At 40.6% G+C, this 13,749-nt stretch overlaps 1 protein-coding gene across 1 annotated transcript in view; it reads right to left on the reverse strand.

Moving 5' to 3' along the window:
• dph6 (diphthamine biosynthesis 6) overlaps nt 1-9,119 on the reverse strand; it is a 56,660-nt gene extending 47,541 nt beyond the window's left edge. Inside the window, exons 1-3 of the mRNA XM_030117591.1 lie at nt 9,070-9,119; nt 8,685-8,776; nt 6,594-6,778 (exon numbers count right to left, since the gene is read on the reverse strand). Of these exons, the coding sequence (XP_029973451.1) occupies nt 6,594-6,778; nt 8,685-8,776; nt 9,070-9,092 (300 nt within the window). The 5' untranslated portion in view covers nt 9,093-9,119. The remainder of the gene's footprint in view (nt 1-6,593; nt 6,779-8,684; nt 8,777-9,069) is intronic.
• Nucleotides 9,120-13,749: the final 4,630 nt, after the last annotated feature.

A 13,749-nucleotide genomic window follows, 5' to 3' on the forward strand; every position in this document is an offset into this window, starting at 1 on the left:
TGAGGGGGAACGGTTCACAAAACAAAACATAAAAGCCCTCTTAATTTCTGAGTGGATGAATGGCAGGGAGTTGAAAGACTTCACACTTTTCCTGTCTTTTCTCGGGGAGGCGGCCGGACTTGTTGTTGATTCTGGTCGGTTTGAAAAATGTTATTACAAGTTCAATCTCTTCGACGGCTTGTGTTTTTTCTAGGTTTAGATTTTGCGATGGTTTTGAGAGACCAACGACGGGCCCGAGCAATAACTGTGAGGGAGAAATTAAAATGACGTTTTTCATTTTGTTTGCAGTCCAGTAGTCCGACGAAACATTTGGAGTCAGGGACCCCCTTGTGGGCCGAACCAAAGATCATAGGGGAGACCAAAACTTTGCCTGCTCAGTAAACACAGGGAACTCTTTCATTTATATTGAAGTCTGGGTCGGCATCTTTTCTTAGGGGCAATATAGAGTTGAGTAGCTCAGAAGAGAAATGAGAGAAAGCTGAGCATGTCCACTACAGCGGACACACGTCACCAGGTCCGGTTCCAGCCTGCGGGAGCCAAATACATCTAAAATTAAATATTCAAACTATAATAAAATTTGAGTTCTTCAATCAAGTACAGGACACATTAAAGAAAATATAATAAAATCAATCCAGATATAAAGATTAGTAGTTTTGGCACCACGAAGAAAAGAAAAACAGAAAGCAAACAAAACAAAAACACTTTAAATGATTTTGCCAAGACGAAAATAATTTTTCCTTCCAGTTCTTCTATAAACACACAATCAAAGGACAGAAATTATGGGAATAAACTCTGCATAATGGTGTTTTTACTTCGGTGCATAACAAAATATATTGGGCAATAGCTTAAATGCAAATCACCCGAGATGCACATACAATTCATTCAGCATCAAAACGAAAGCAGAGAGACGGACCGTAAACACACACGTTCTTCATTGAAACATTGTTCAACCGAGCAGTTTGGAGTGGTTCATGCCCTTGGCAGGGCAAGATAAGGCTATCAGTTTCCATCATCGCTAAACAAGATTGAGCAAAGTACATTAAGCAGAAAAATACAAACAAATTACAAAGGCTGGAGGCTCGGGTCCTTTATCTAATGTTTGTGGGGACTGCTAGCGTCAGTTGGTGGGAAATGGGCCTGCGTCTAATAGATCCTGTCCCACCACTTCCACACGGCCAAGCGAACAATGCACAGTGCCATTATCTCGGCGCTAATGCTGTCCTTCCTCATGTGCAAAACAAGCATGCAATCTCAGCCCCACTGCCACCGTGTCCAGCAACATAAATACAAGCATCTCAGGCCAGAGGAAAAGATAACAATGGCGATCGCGCAGAGAGCAACGCGGAGCGACAGCTGTCTGAGGAGCCCTGTACCTGCTGTATATTCTTAAGGCTTCGTAAACTTTGCTGGAATATAATGAAAGGAACTTTCCACAGAAGTCCATTGGCCTTTAACTGCTTGTAAGCTACTTCCAATAACACCATTTAGAGGTCTCTCTGCGCCGCAGCCCGGCTACAACAAGCCTGCATTAGCTTTGTTATTGATCTGATCTTCTAAACCCTCGCTGTGACCCCAGAGGTCATGATTTATGTATTAAGCAGCTTTTTAAAGAAATCCATTTTCCTGTTGAGCCCCCGATGTACGTCTAATGCGGCACCATGCCGGTAATCAGAGAAGGGCTGCGTGTTTGATTTTGACCCCCCCCTCCCTCCTACCCCCCCCCTTCGTAGTTCACACCCCTCCTCAACATCTTGTCTCACAACACCTCAGCAGCCTAATCAATACAACAGAGCTCCTGGTTTGACTGGAGATTCCTCCATCTGCCTGCCAGCCAGCCTCCTCCTCCTCCTCCTCCTCCTCCTCCTCCTCTCTGTTCCTTTCCTTCTCATCTCTCCTGCTCCTTCTTCCCTTCTTTCCTCGCAGCAGGATGCGCCTCCGTCAGGGCTCTGGCAACACGGCGGTGCCGAGCTTCTGAGGCGTCCGGATGAAAGTGCGACGACAACAACACAATGGAGAGACAACCACGCCAGCAGAAGAAAAAGGAAGAAGGGGCGAGCGAGGGGAGAGTCGGACCCGTGGACAGAGTGTCTCTGCTATCTCTGAGGGCCCCGGTCTCGTCTGCTCGTGTCGATAATGGCGCAGAAGTGGCTGAGGATGAGGATGAGGAGGGGTTTTCTCTGTAATGAAGGTCAGGAAATACAGCAGATTGGGGGGGAAGAGTGTGGGCGAGCTCGAGGAAAGGATGATCCTTTTTCATCCAAAATGGCGAAACGTCCCAAAACGTCTCTGCTCGATTTTGCAAGAAAACAACTGAAAACAACAAAAAAAACATACAGGTGTTAGATGCTAAATGAACGATGAAAAATAAAAAAAGATTAAAAAAACCTCAGTCTTTAAGGAAAGTTGAATGTATTACAGGATAGGAAATTAGATTTGAAAGTAGCATTTCCATCGTTCTCATAGCCGAGTCGCAGTGTGACAGAGACGTTACAGTGCTGCTAATTAGAGCTGGCAGAATAGAACATGTGCATAGATATCATCTATTGTTCCTCATCACTCTAATGAGCTTAAATGTCTTTGTCTTTATTCATCAGCTCAAAGGTTGTAGAGTTGCTCGCAATACAGTCATTTTCTTTTTATATACCGTGTATCCCTGCAGCGAGAGACTGACGCTGCAGTTGCGCCGCTCCAAAACTCACACGCTCTGTAAAAGTGTTTCCTCAACACGAAACCACAAAGAAAGACCCATGACTATTAGGATCGATTGATTTGCAGATGAGAGAGAGGAAAAGAGGGGCAAACGAATGAGAGCAGTGATGCATCCTCACCGGTGTGGAAAGAAGGTTTGCTGGAGGGGAGAAGAGCGAGGCAGAGGTGTGTGAGGAGAACAGAGATAGACCTGTTATCATGTAACGGAGGCCCAGTTTGACCTGACCTTGAACACACAAGTGTGCATGCATGGACCAGCAAAGACACGCGCACACACACACACACACACACACAGCAGCAGGGTCACGGGGCATAAAGAGCCACTGTGTCAGGTCACAGAGCGCAGAGAGAAGGATAAAGGACTTGAGGGATGTGATATGACTAATATGAGGGGTTTTGCTGGCCTTCGGGGGGGACTGGCGCTGCAGCTCGGGGTGACTGACACTGTTGATCTGTATCACACATTGGAGCAGATCACAACTGAGAAGCGGACCCAACACAAAATGAAGCATGGACACACAATCCAATATATACACAGGGATACAATTTATTTTTATTCTTTTAAGGAATAGAACTCGCATTAACGTATAAGCCGCTTCTTTTTGGGACGTCGGTGCTCTGATTTTGTTGTGAATCCTGGCAGAGGACACAGAGATGTCATCTTTTCTATGAATATATGTAGCCTTAAGCTATAGATGTCCAAACGTGCCCCGCCAGGACTGTTATTCCTCTCTCTCAAAGAGCGGGTTCAAAGATCAGCACCGAGCAGGATGGGACAGGGAACGGTGTGGCTTGCATGTCTATCAGGTTACAGACTTCAAAGGGAGGCGGCCGGCGATGAGAGCAGAGGAGCTGAGGATAGGGCCACATTGTCATTCCCCCATTATCACGACCGCCAGTGAATGGAGAGCCTCATTTTTTTCTGATATAATTGGACATTTTTTTTTGTACCCCCCCTCCGCCTTCTATCAACAATAGTTCTGAAGAATATGATCTCTTCCTTTGAATCTTCTCAATGGCTTCAAACATTCTCTGAGGCCAAAGTGTGCAGAGCACGCTCGGCTCGTCAGCTCATGGGAGCGATCCATAGATGGCACTGTTGGCTCATGCTAGGAAGCCCGCTGCAGGAGGAGGAGGGACCAATATCCACTTAAAACTCATCAACTTTGGATCTGAGGGGGGAGAAGGAAAAAAAAAATCTTTCATCTATGCTCAAGTGTCATTTGCCAAATATAATCTTGTAACTTCTAATTAATTCAAACTGCTACAAAGAATCCTTCAAAATATCACACTTTCCAAACAGGATGCATAAAACAGTTCTTTTTCCAGCAATGGTGATTTAACAGCTCATTATCAAAAGAGGTGTTTTATTTTTCACTCTCCGTCTTTCTCCCTTCTTTATCACCTCCCTTCACTAATCAACAACACCACAAACTTTAAAGGGAATGTTTTTTTTATTTATTTACCTTTATTTATTTTTTTTTAGGAATAAAAAAAAGAGCATATTTAAGTTAAATAATTTAACTTGACTGGGCGTGATGGGGACTGACACAGTGTGGCACAATTTGAATTTACCAACTTTCATAATGCCGAACAAATGGTACAAGTTAGTCAACCTATCAATTAGTGAGGAGGTCAGAAAACAACTACAAATAGTGGTTACTTGAAATTTTAGATTAAAAAAAAAAAAAAACTCCTACGGTTACCATCACTCAGTGAGCTGGAGAGGAAGCTCGTTGTTTATAGTGAAGGTCTGTTGATGACGGTGAAAAAAGGTAAACGGAGAGATGACTGGAGGTCTGCTGGCCTTGAGAGGGCCCCATGGGAGACCGGCCGCCCTGATCTATGGCCTGTCTGACTGGGGAGGTCAGAGCAGAGAAGCCCTGGAAATAGGAAATTAGCAGCCTTTTGCAATTAGAGCCCTGACCACAGGCAGAGATGCTATATTGCATCATGCTGAAGAAATGCCTGCTGCTCAGCTGTAAATCCTCTAAAAACTCACAAATGTGAATGACTCCGTGTACTTTTCAAACCATAACACAGACAAAACAAGACACCGAGGTTTCTAGTCGAGCTGAAGATTTCCAACAGGAAAACGGCAAAGAAAGTCAGGTAAAGGGCGCGAAATGCCCCGAGGCGGGACGACTGGCCCCTGCCACTCAGGCGGTGTGTGGACATGCACGGGCCCTGGAGCGGTCGTCGGCTCCAGATGAACATGTCTCCGCATACAGCTGCAGGAGGGACTGTGCATACCCGAACCGCGCTCTCATTTACCGCCACATCAAGCAAAGTTCCACTTCAGCAGCAAATCCAACCTATTGTCCCATTAAAAAAAAAAAAAAAAAAAACTTGGATTTTGATGCTTCCAGAGAAAATAAGAGGTTTTGTCAGGGCACAGAGGGGCACAAGTGCTACCCAGGTTCGATCCTGCGCCGTGTTCCCGCTGACAGCGGGGAGAACTTTTGCTGTTGAAGTGTGTGTCCGGGTCGCTTCCTCATGGCTGCAGGCGGTCAGGTAGGCAGGCGGTGCCAGCGGTGTGTTAAACACACACACACACGCAGTTATCTCTAACCTGTCAGTCAGCCACCCGCACCACATCAGACCACCGAGGTCTCATACATAATTTGGCATCAAATGAATATTTCCTCAGCGTCCTGGCAAAAGTGGTATTTGATGAAATATTAATTTGGTGATTAATTTTTGCATCTGATCTTCTGTCAAGTGAGATAAAAAAAAAAAGAATGGATTTTTTTCCCCCCCTGTGAAGCCATTGTTCAAGGGCACCTCTCTCAAACTTTGCACATAAAAGTTTGATTAACTGATACAACAGGCGCACGAGTTTTTTTTAGTGACATTGAAAAAAAGGAAAACTCAATCCACTTTGAAAGTAAAATTAACACACACTAAATAAGACAGACTGAAAACACTAACATGGCTTTCTAATCTTTTATGGAAAGTCGACTGAAGCGAGACAGAAAAGGACTCTTACAGACTGCATGATGGGTTATCCGGTTACTTTGAAACTATAGAGACCACAGCAAAACATGTCAGCGGTGTCACACTGGATGAAGCTCAGATGAGAGAGGTTCACCGCTGCTTTGAGAGCTGCTTCACTCAAACATACACTCGGCCAGTTTCTACCTCGTATGTACCCGAGTTTCCTTGTGCATACATCGCTTGCTCTACGTTCAACAAGTAGTCTCTAGAGGTTGATTGCTGTTCTTCCTGATGTTTTTCACACTGAAAATCACTGCGTTTCATGTGATCGATGCTTTTAAATTAAACACTGAATGAAGCAACAGGTTTGCATCAGTTGTCACTGTTACGCAGACGTTGATGCACCAAAGTTTTCTTTTGATGCTGAAATATGTTCCCAGAACGTACACATTAAATTCAGGTATCAAAACATATGCTTTGATGAAATATTACTTATAACCAGATTTCCTCCTTAAAATTTCAAAGAAAAAAACAAATGATGCAATGAAAAGGCATCACCGTGACCCCAGATTTTGCCTGTTTAAATAATTTTATATTGTGATCTATTTAAAAGGGATTGTCCTGCGTCATAATGCTGGACACAAAGGCATCTGACCAAGAGAAAAAAAAAAGGCACAGCTACACAGAGAGACCTGGATATCGTCTTCGAGAGGTATCACTATGAACTAAAACAAAAACACAAATTTATCACGGCTTCAGCTTAAAGTGGGAATAGATGCTGTTTGTTCCTTCCATGGATTAATGAAGTTAATTTTAAAGCTGCTTCACAACAGCTTGTTATTGCTTGTATTTAGAATAACAACAAGGATAGAAGATGAACCTTTGAGCTTACGATGATTTATTCTTTATTAGTGTTAACCAGCAGACGAACCACTGAAGAACTTTACCTTGACGAGCTGCAGCAGCTGATACAGATCCTCCACCTCGTCCCCCTCCGTCTGCCTGTAGCTCCTGCTGGTGTCCAGGCTGGAGCCCTGGATGGTGCGTCTGTACAGAGGAAGGTCCATGGCATCGGCGTACAGCTCGATGGCCTGATGGCCCACCGTCTGGTACATGTAGCTGTCCAACTCATCTGTGGCACGAAGCACAACATGTTACAGCCTGAATCTGACAATAACACATTCATCATTTAGGGGATTAAGTTTAGTGAAGCAATTCTCTGGAAGAGAAAACCTTTTAGACATTTTACACTGACGCTGCAATTCATTCATATTTATCACTGAAGTATATGGATGTACGATCTTACTGTTCCTATTATTTTGTAAGAAAGCAGTGACGTTAAAATAACAGTTGCACGAGACCCTCGGAATGCACACAACAACATTTGGTAAATAAGCCAGACTAATATATAAATAGTACAGGAATTTCAGCTTTTAAGCTTATCTGATCTGTTTTCAGACTGAAAACGCTGAACAGAAACATGTTTCTGAGCAGGTGCTGTTTGTTTCTGCTTGTGTTGCAACTAGTTTGCCAGAGGAGAGAAATGACTCAACTGAGAGGAAACACGTTCTAAAATACAACAATTTACTATTGAACTAAATCCACCATTTAAACAGTATGAAGTCATCATTTATTCAACTTTCAAAGCAAAAAGGTGCAGAGATACAACAGTCTGAACCACGAACGTTTTATCAAACTCTACCTCATCTTTGTTTTATATGGCAAATACTAACAAATAATTAAAAAAAGTAAAAATACACAAAACAAAGCTCTCAGTTCACTGTTGCACCTACTTTATCAGAGCATAACTTATGAAACATAACTTCAGACAGAGAGAGATGTCAAACACAAATAACAATAAGAAGAATAAGGCACATTAATGCATATTTCACGGGTTTTTACGCAAGCCCACTGCTTCTCAAATAATTTGCCATCGTACTTTAAATCTGTATTTAAAAATTGGTTTGATTTCAGTTTTCTCTGTGAGAAAACACAGATGAAGTTAAACATTTCTACGCATAGTTAAAATAACAGTGGTCTTAAATGGTACCAAACAGAAGAACATCTTCTATTTCTCTTCAATCCAAATGTGACAGAAAGGGTGTGACTTCTTCTATGCTAGTAAGATTTACTCAGTCTTCTTGCTTTAATACACTTTGACGAGGACACATACAAACCCCTTCGTTTCTTGGATAGCAGCTCCAGGAGAGCAATGTGACCCTTAACAGAGGATTTAGAAGACTGAGTTTTTAGTAAAATACTTTCATCTCAATTAAGTATATTTAACAGTTGTTAGTTTTATAATATGGGTACAGATACTTGCTCTTACTTTTTTCATGGATAAATGATTGACTTCGGTGTGCTGCAGTTTTTAAAATCCATCCATCCCACTTTATCCTGTTCAGGGTGTCAGATTTTTAAAAAGCACATTTTCTTGTGTCATGTGCAATCACACTGAAGTATTCTGTCTGGTTCTATGCACTTGAATTATGAGCTTGAAGAAATGATCAATTGAAGAAAAAGTCTACTTATGTAAGTACGAAAGTTGATAAGTACAAATAAGCTATGCCAAAAGGTTTATGAATACATTCTTGATAAATATGCTACCTTGTTATGAATACAGTTTTCTTGTTTTACCAGTATCCCCCAAAACAAGATGTGTTGATGCATCTTCGGTATAAACATAATTCAGCATTCTTGCAAAGTTTCTTCTGCTTTTGACAGAGATTATCTGCAAAGTAACTAAATTGCAATACTTTTTAACATCCCTTCGTCTTAGTTGGTGTGTGTGCTGACAAAAGCACAGAACAAAATAACACATGAGAGCTATGTGATGTTAAAGCATCATCTTTACATGGTTCATAAGCACAACCCACCTGAAGCAGGAACATCATCATACAACAAGCAGGAACATCATCATACAACATGCAGCTCAGGCAGATAAAGTTCTTTAGAAAAGTATTACTGTACAGTTCTTCGTTTCTCAGTCCACAGAAGTGCAGCTGGCTGCCCCACATCGGCACAGCATATTCCCTCACCTGTGTGAGCAGGACGCAGGTTGGCCAGAGCGACGATCCGATGGCCAGCAGCGACACACTGCATCATGTTGTAGCAGCTGTCTTTGCCCCCACTGGAACACAGTGTGAGAAATAGGCACGGGAGTTATAATGCAGATACATGCATTAATGTCGGGGGTACGGTGTTAATAATATTCAGAAAGGACGGGCATATTTGTTACTGAGGATGCTCCGAATTAACTCTCAGATACTGCAATAGATTACGTTAGTTGTGTCCTTTATTACGGTCAAAGCAAAAACGCCACATCTTTATTTGGCATGTCAACAACCAACAGTGTTTCCACGCAGCGGTGCAAAACATCGCTGACAGAATTAATACATGTTTAGAGTAAAGAGGGGCGATTACCTTATTAATGCCACTACTTTCATCTTTCTATATTTTTTGGGAAAATAATACTTTGCTCTGATCGTTACAAATGTGAAATCCGCTCTGAGTTACCGGTGAATACAAATAACATGTGAGAGCTCAGTTTCCGGGTTGGTGAAGGACCCACTTTTTATATCAAGATGCCCTCTGTTATGCCTGAAAGAAAATGAATACCAAGTGTATTTTTCAGGGGATATAAAAAAAATATGATGATAACAATAACAAAAAATAATTGTTAGATTTTTTATTAAATAAATAATTTATTAATATAAGTTCATACATCTTTACAGAAGGTTGGTTTTGTTTGGTTTTATTTTTTTATTTTAATTATATTTATGATCATAGTGGCTATAATCGCTCATTATTTGGAACAATTATTGTGTAAAATGCAAGATCTAATATGAAATGCACTCATACATTGATAGTGAACTGCAACCTGCAGCTGTGGAGCCATGTGTATCCTTCACAAAGCTTTTAGAAAATTATTTTTCATTAAACATTTTGATTAAATTTTTATTTTAATTGCATGCTGATTTTCAAAACCAGTCTAATCTCCAATTAAATAAGTTAAAACATGTAAAACAGCCAGAACAAATGTAATTGCTAAAAACAGAGATAAAATATCTAAAACTACTCAAAAAATCCAGGACAAATTGTCATTCTGATAGGATTTAAAATTGTTAGTACAGCTTTTTTCTGGGAAAAAAAGCTAAGGAAAAATGTGGGGAAAGATTAATAAAAATGATAAAAAGGAAAAAAAGGAAAAGAAAGTGAAGGGAAGAAAAATGAAAACACAGGACTAAAAAGAAAAAGAAATAGAAGGAAAAAAGGAAGTAGAAAAATAAAAAAAAAACTGTGGGGGGAAATGCCAGAAAAACTAAAACTGCTCTAACCAGAAACAAAGTGAATATAAGGAGGTAAAGGATTTTCATGGCTTAAATAGCCAATATGCATAAATTAGCTAATATAGCAAGCTCTCTTAAAAAAAGAGAAGAAACATTTCTTAAAATAAAACGGCTACAAAAAAGCTAAAAATGCAACCAAATATATCTAAATTGTAACCATGACAATTCATGAGTGAACTTTTGTTATAGTGAAAAAGTTTATTTTGGTCATAAAGTTTGAAGACACCACTTCTTCTGGCAGGATGTAAAAAATAATTACTTTGAAATTAGTTATTTTATCCACACTGATGTAGCAACAACAACAAATCAATTTATCTCAATGATATATCAGCCAATGATTCACTCAATCATTAAATCCACCCACACATTGGTAATAAAATGTCACAAAAATAAATTGGTTATATGTTGTGATGTGTTTCCAATTTTCAATGTTTAACTTAATTTAGCATAATATTGCTGTTTACATGCTCTAGGACAGAATTAAATACATGAAAGATGTGTTTTAAAGAATTCAGCTATTGAGATACTCTACTACTGTCTTCAGCAAAGTGGTCTAAAAAAAAAAGTACTTCCATCCTCATATGTTTGCAGCCACAGCAGGCTGTCATATCTGAGATAAATATGGCCCGTCAGAAGGTTCAGTCCAGTCTGCAGGACAACCTTGTTCAGAGTAAAAATCAAAAGAAGATGATTGTTGCATTTTTCTAATTAAAGTAACACTTATTTGTAATTTGGACCTAACAGCGGATGACAGAAATACCCATAATGCACCTGTGAAAAGCCAACTTCATCATAGCATGAAATCCACACATGGTGAGCTTGTGAAGGAAACAACAGATTGTTGAGTACATTAACATGGAGATCTTGTTTTTTACTTATTTTGATACACTTTTTGCGACTGCGACTCCAGTAAGATCCAGTCGGCCTGTATATGGCCTTTAAACTAAAATGATTTTACACACCTGTTATGTAAGACAAAACATATACATAAAATAAATGTATACTCCTCATGTGCATGCACAGGTTTCCTCCAGGTTTCTTACCACAATTCAAAACAAGTTTGAGGTTAATTGGTGATACTAAATGAGTGTGAGAGTGTAGTCAGTCTATTTGTGTCTGTCCTGATACATATTTGATTCCAGTTCCTGCCCAAGTCAGCTGGGATCGACTCCAGTACCTGCAACCTTAATCTATAAAAAACAGTATAGAGGATGGATGGATGGATGACTTTATTAAAACATATACAACTAATGAAATACAGTAATAATAACAGTAGAGATAAATCAAAAGTTTAAGACTTGTGGTACTGTTCCAGTTCCATGCAAATAATGTGAAATTATCACAAGTGAAACAAATGATTTTATATTCATGACAATGCTTTAAAACATGTAAAAGAAGTCTCAATTTGCACGTGGAAATATGGATTTTATTGTCATATTTGTTGAAAAAAACTCAGCACATCTGATGTAAACTTTACAAACGGCGATTAACTTGGCTGCGAGCACACACACTCCATAAAAATGTAATCAAAGTGGATAGGCACAGCGAGTGTGTTGACACACATCCTTTGCCTCCCGTGTCTCGAGAGAGGAGCAAAAGTCCGTGCAGTGGTATTCACACACAGGTTGCGCTTTTCCTCTGAGGGAGCCCGATTTTGCTCAGAGGAAAGCCTTTGATGCTCCTTTTGCTCTCTGTTGTTGTGCCAGAGCAGAATAATTGCACTGCTTTTGTGTGCCTCCCTCACCTTCTACCCCTAAGCAGGCCAAAGGCAACTGATTCTGTCTGAGTGTACAAAATTGAGAGCGACGTCTCTTCATCCCGCCGCTTTTAACTAGGTTCCCTTTTTTGTTTTTTGTTTTGTTTTTGGTTTATTCATCCGACATAAGTGGCAAAGTCTACAACCTGCAGATGAGCGTCGTTCGTGAGGCGGAGGCACACACAATGCAGGGATCGCGTTTCTATTAGGTAAATATGCTCGAGATTTATCGTACGGTTCGAGATTATTGACTATTCCTCAGTTTTACACCCAGGTGGATTAATAAAAGATGTCCCATTGGACTATTTATATTTGTTTTCTTAACCTCATTTCTGTTTTATTTAACGCAAAAAACAAGAGAAATCTGAATTTCCACGATGTCTGATTTATTTTATTGAAATACAGCAAACCTGGACAAGTCACTTTCGGTCCTCTGCTAAGTAGAAGAAATATATAACACATGCAATGAATAAGTTAGTGCAACAAGTTTTCCACAAATGTTGAAAATTTCATTTGGCAGGGTGAGTGATACAGTTTTCAGAATGTTCTTTATTTGACATGTTTGTTAGAAAAATGGGCTCGTCCTGGCGAGAGGGAGAGAGAGAGAGAGAGAGAGAGAGAGAGAGAGGGAGAGGGCAGGACACATCCCCACGGGTCTGCTTGTCCTTCGGTTTTGTAAACTCATTAATATATCACCTATGTTTTCCAATTTTGTGGGTTATACTTTTTATTACGGCCTCGCTGCCCGTGGTAATTTCCATTACAGCCCATAGGATATGACTGATGCAAATTTTGTCACTTATCACTTTTAATTTATGTAGTTTATTACCCGGACAAATAAAGAGGTGTGTTGTTCAAGTTTTATTTGTGGCAGCATTTTGCTGACGTAAAAGAGCGTTTTATGTCCGCATTGTTGGTGCGGCGGGGATAAAAAGTGTTGATGGATAGCCCGACCGAGACACAGCCAACGGACGTGAATATGAGACGCATAAATATGAAAGCAAGGCAGCAGGAATCAAATGACACCCTTGGCCTTTTCTTAAAGGAGCATGTGCATATGACAGGTGATTTACACAGACACACAAACTAATTTTTGTCGCGCAAGGACACAAAAACTTTGGCTGTAATGAGAAACTAAGGCCTCAAATCACAGGACAATAAATTGGGTGTCAGAACAGGCTAGCCAAGGTTGCAGGCTGAGTGGCCGGAATAACAAACAAACACACACACACACACGCGCACGCGCGCGCGCACACACACTTGTGGTTTCTCTCAACAAAATGACAAAACAAGTACATATAGTACATCATATACAGTCTACAGCCTCTTATATAGAAGTAGAGGATTGGGGGTATTTGTGGAACATTGGCTCGTAACGTCCACAGGATAAAAGTTCAGGATGTCATGTAATAACATTTTATGTTGTATTTTTATTGATTAGAAATGCAGTTGTGAACGGGCACAATAAAATGTCACACAAGTATGAGATGATCTCACTAGAAAACGTGAGCACGGGGTGATGAACAACGCTTTTACATGAGGAAGTGTCGTTCAAAGAAAGTTTCTGCTACATCTCAGGCGAATAAGGAGCTTCCCCTTCTGACCGTGCGCGCAACACAAATGAGATTTGAATGGTACTGCAATTTAGAATTAAGTCTGAATCGAGCCACAAGCATGACGCGGGGAGCTCGGGAGATGTAGAGCCAAATTAAACCATTTCCTAAACCATTTACCTTCAACATGTGGCGCGCCCGTTTTCCCCCCACGTTTATTTTTCTTTCATCGCACATTGTCGATCAACTAAAAAAAATGTCAGAATGATTTTTATGCCCATAGCAATAAGAGGCGGCGATAATTACACCTGAAGCTCAGCGTGGAGTGATGTTATTGTAAAAAGTGATAAATTTGGCCTCAAGTGAGCACAGCGCTGAAAGCAGTCCTGTGTGTTCTTAACTCCGCTCCTCTCTGGTGTTGTTGCCTCCATCAGGGGCTCATTTT

The sequence above is a fragment of the Salarias fasciatus genome, chromosome 19 (assembly GCF_902148845.1).
Source record: "Salarias fasciatus chromosome 19, fSalaFa1.1, whole genome shotgun sequence".
NCBI classification, from domain to species: Eukaryota; Metazoa; Chordata; class Actinopteri; order Blenniiformes; family Blenniidae; genus Salarias; species Salarias fasciatus.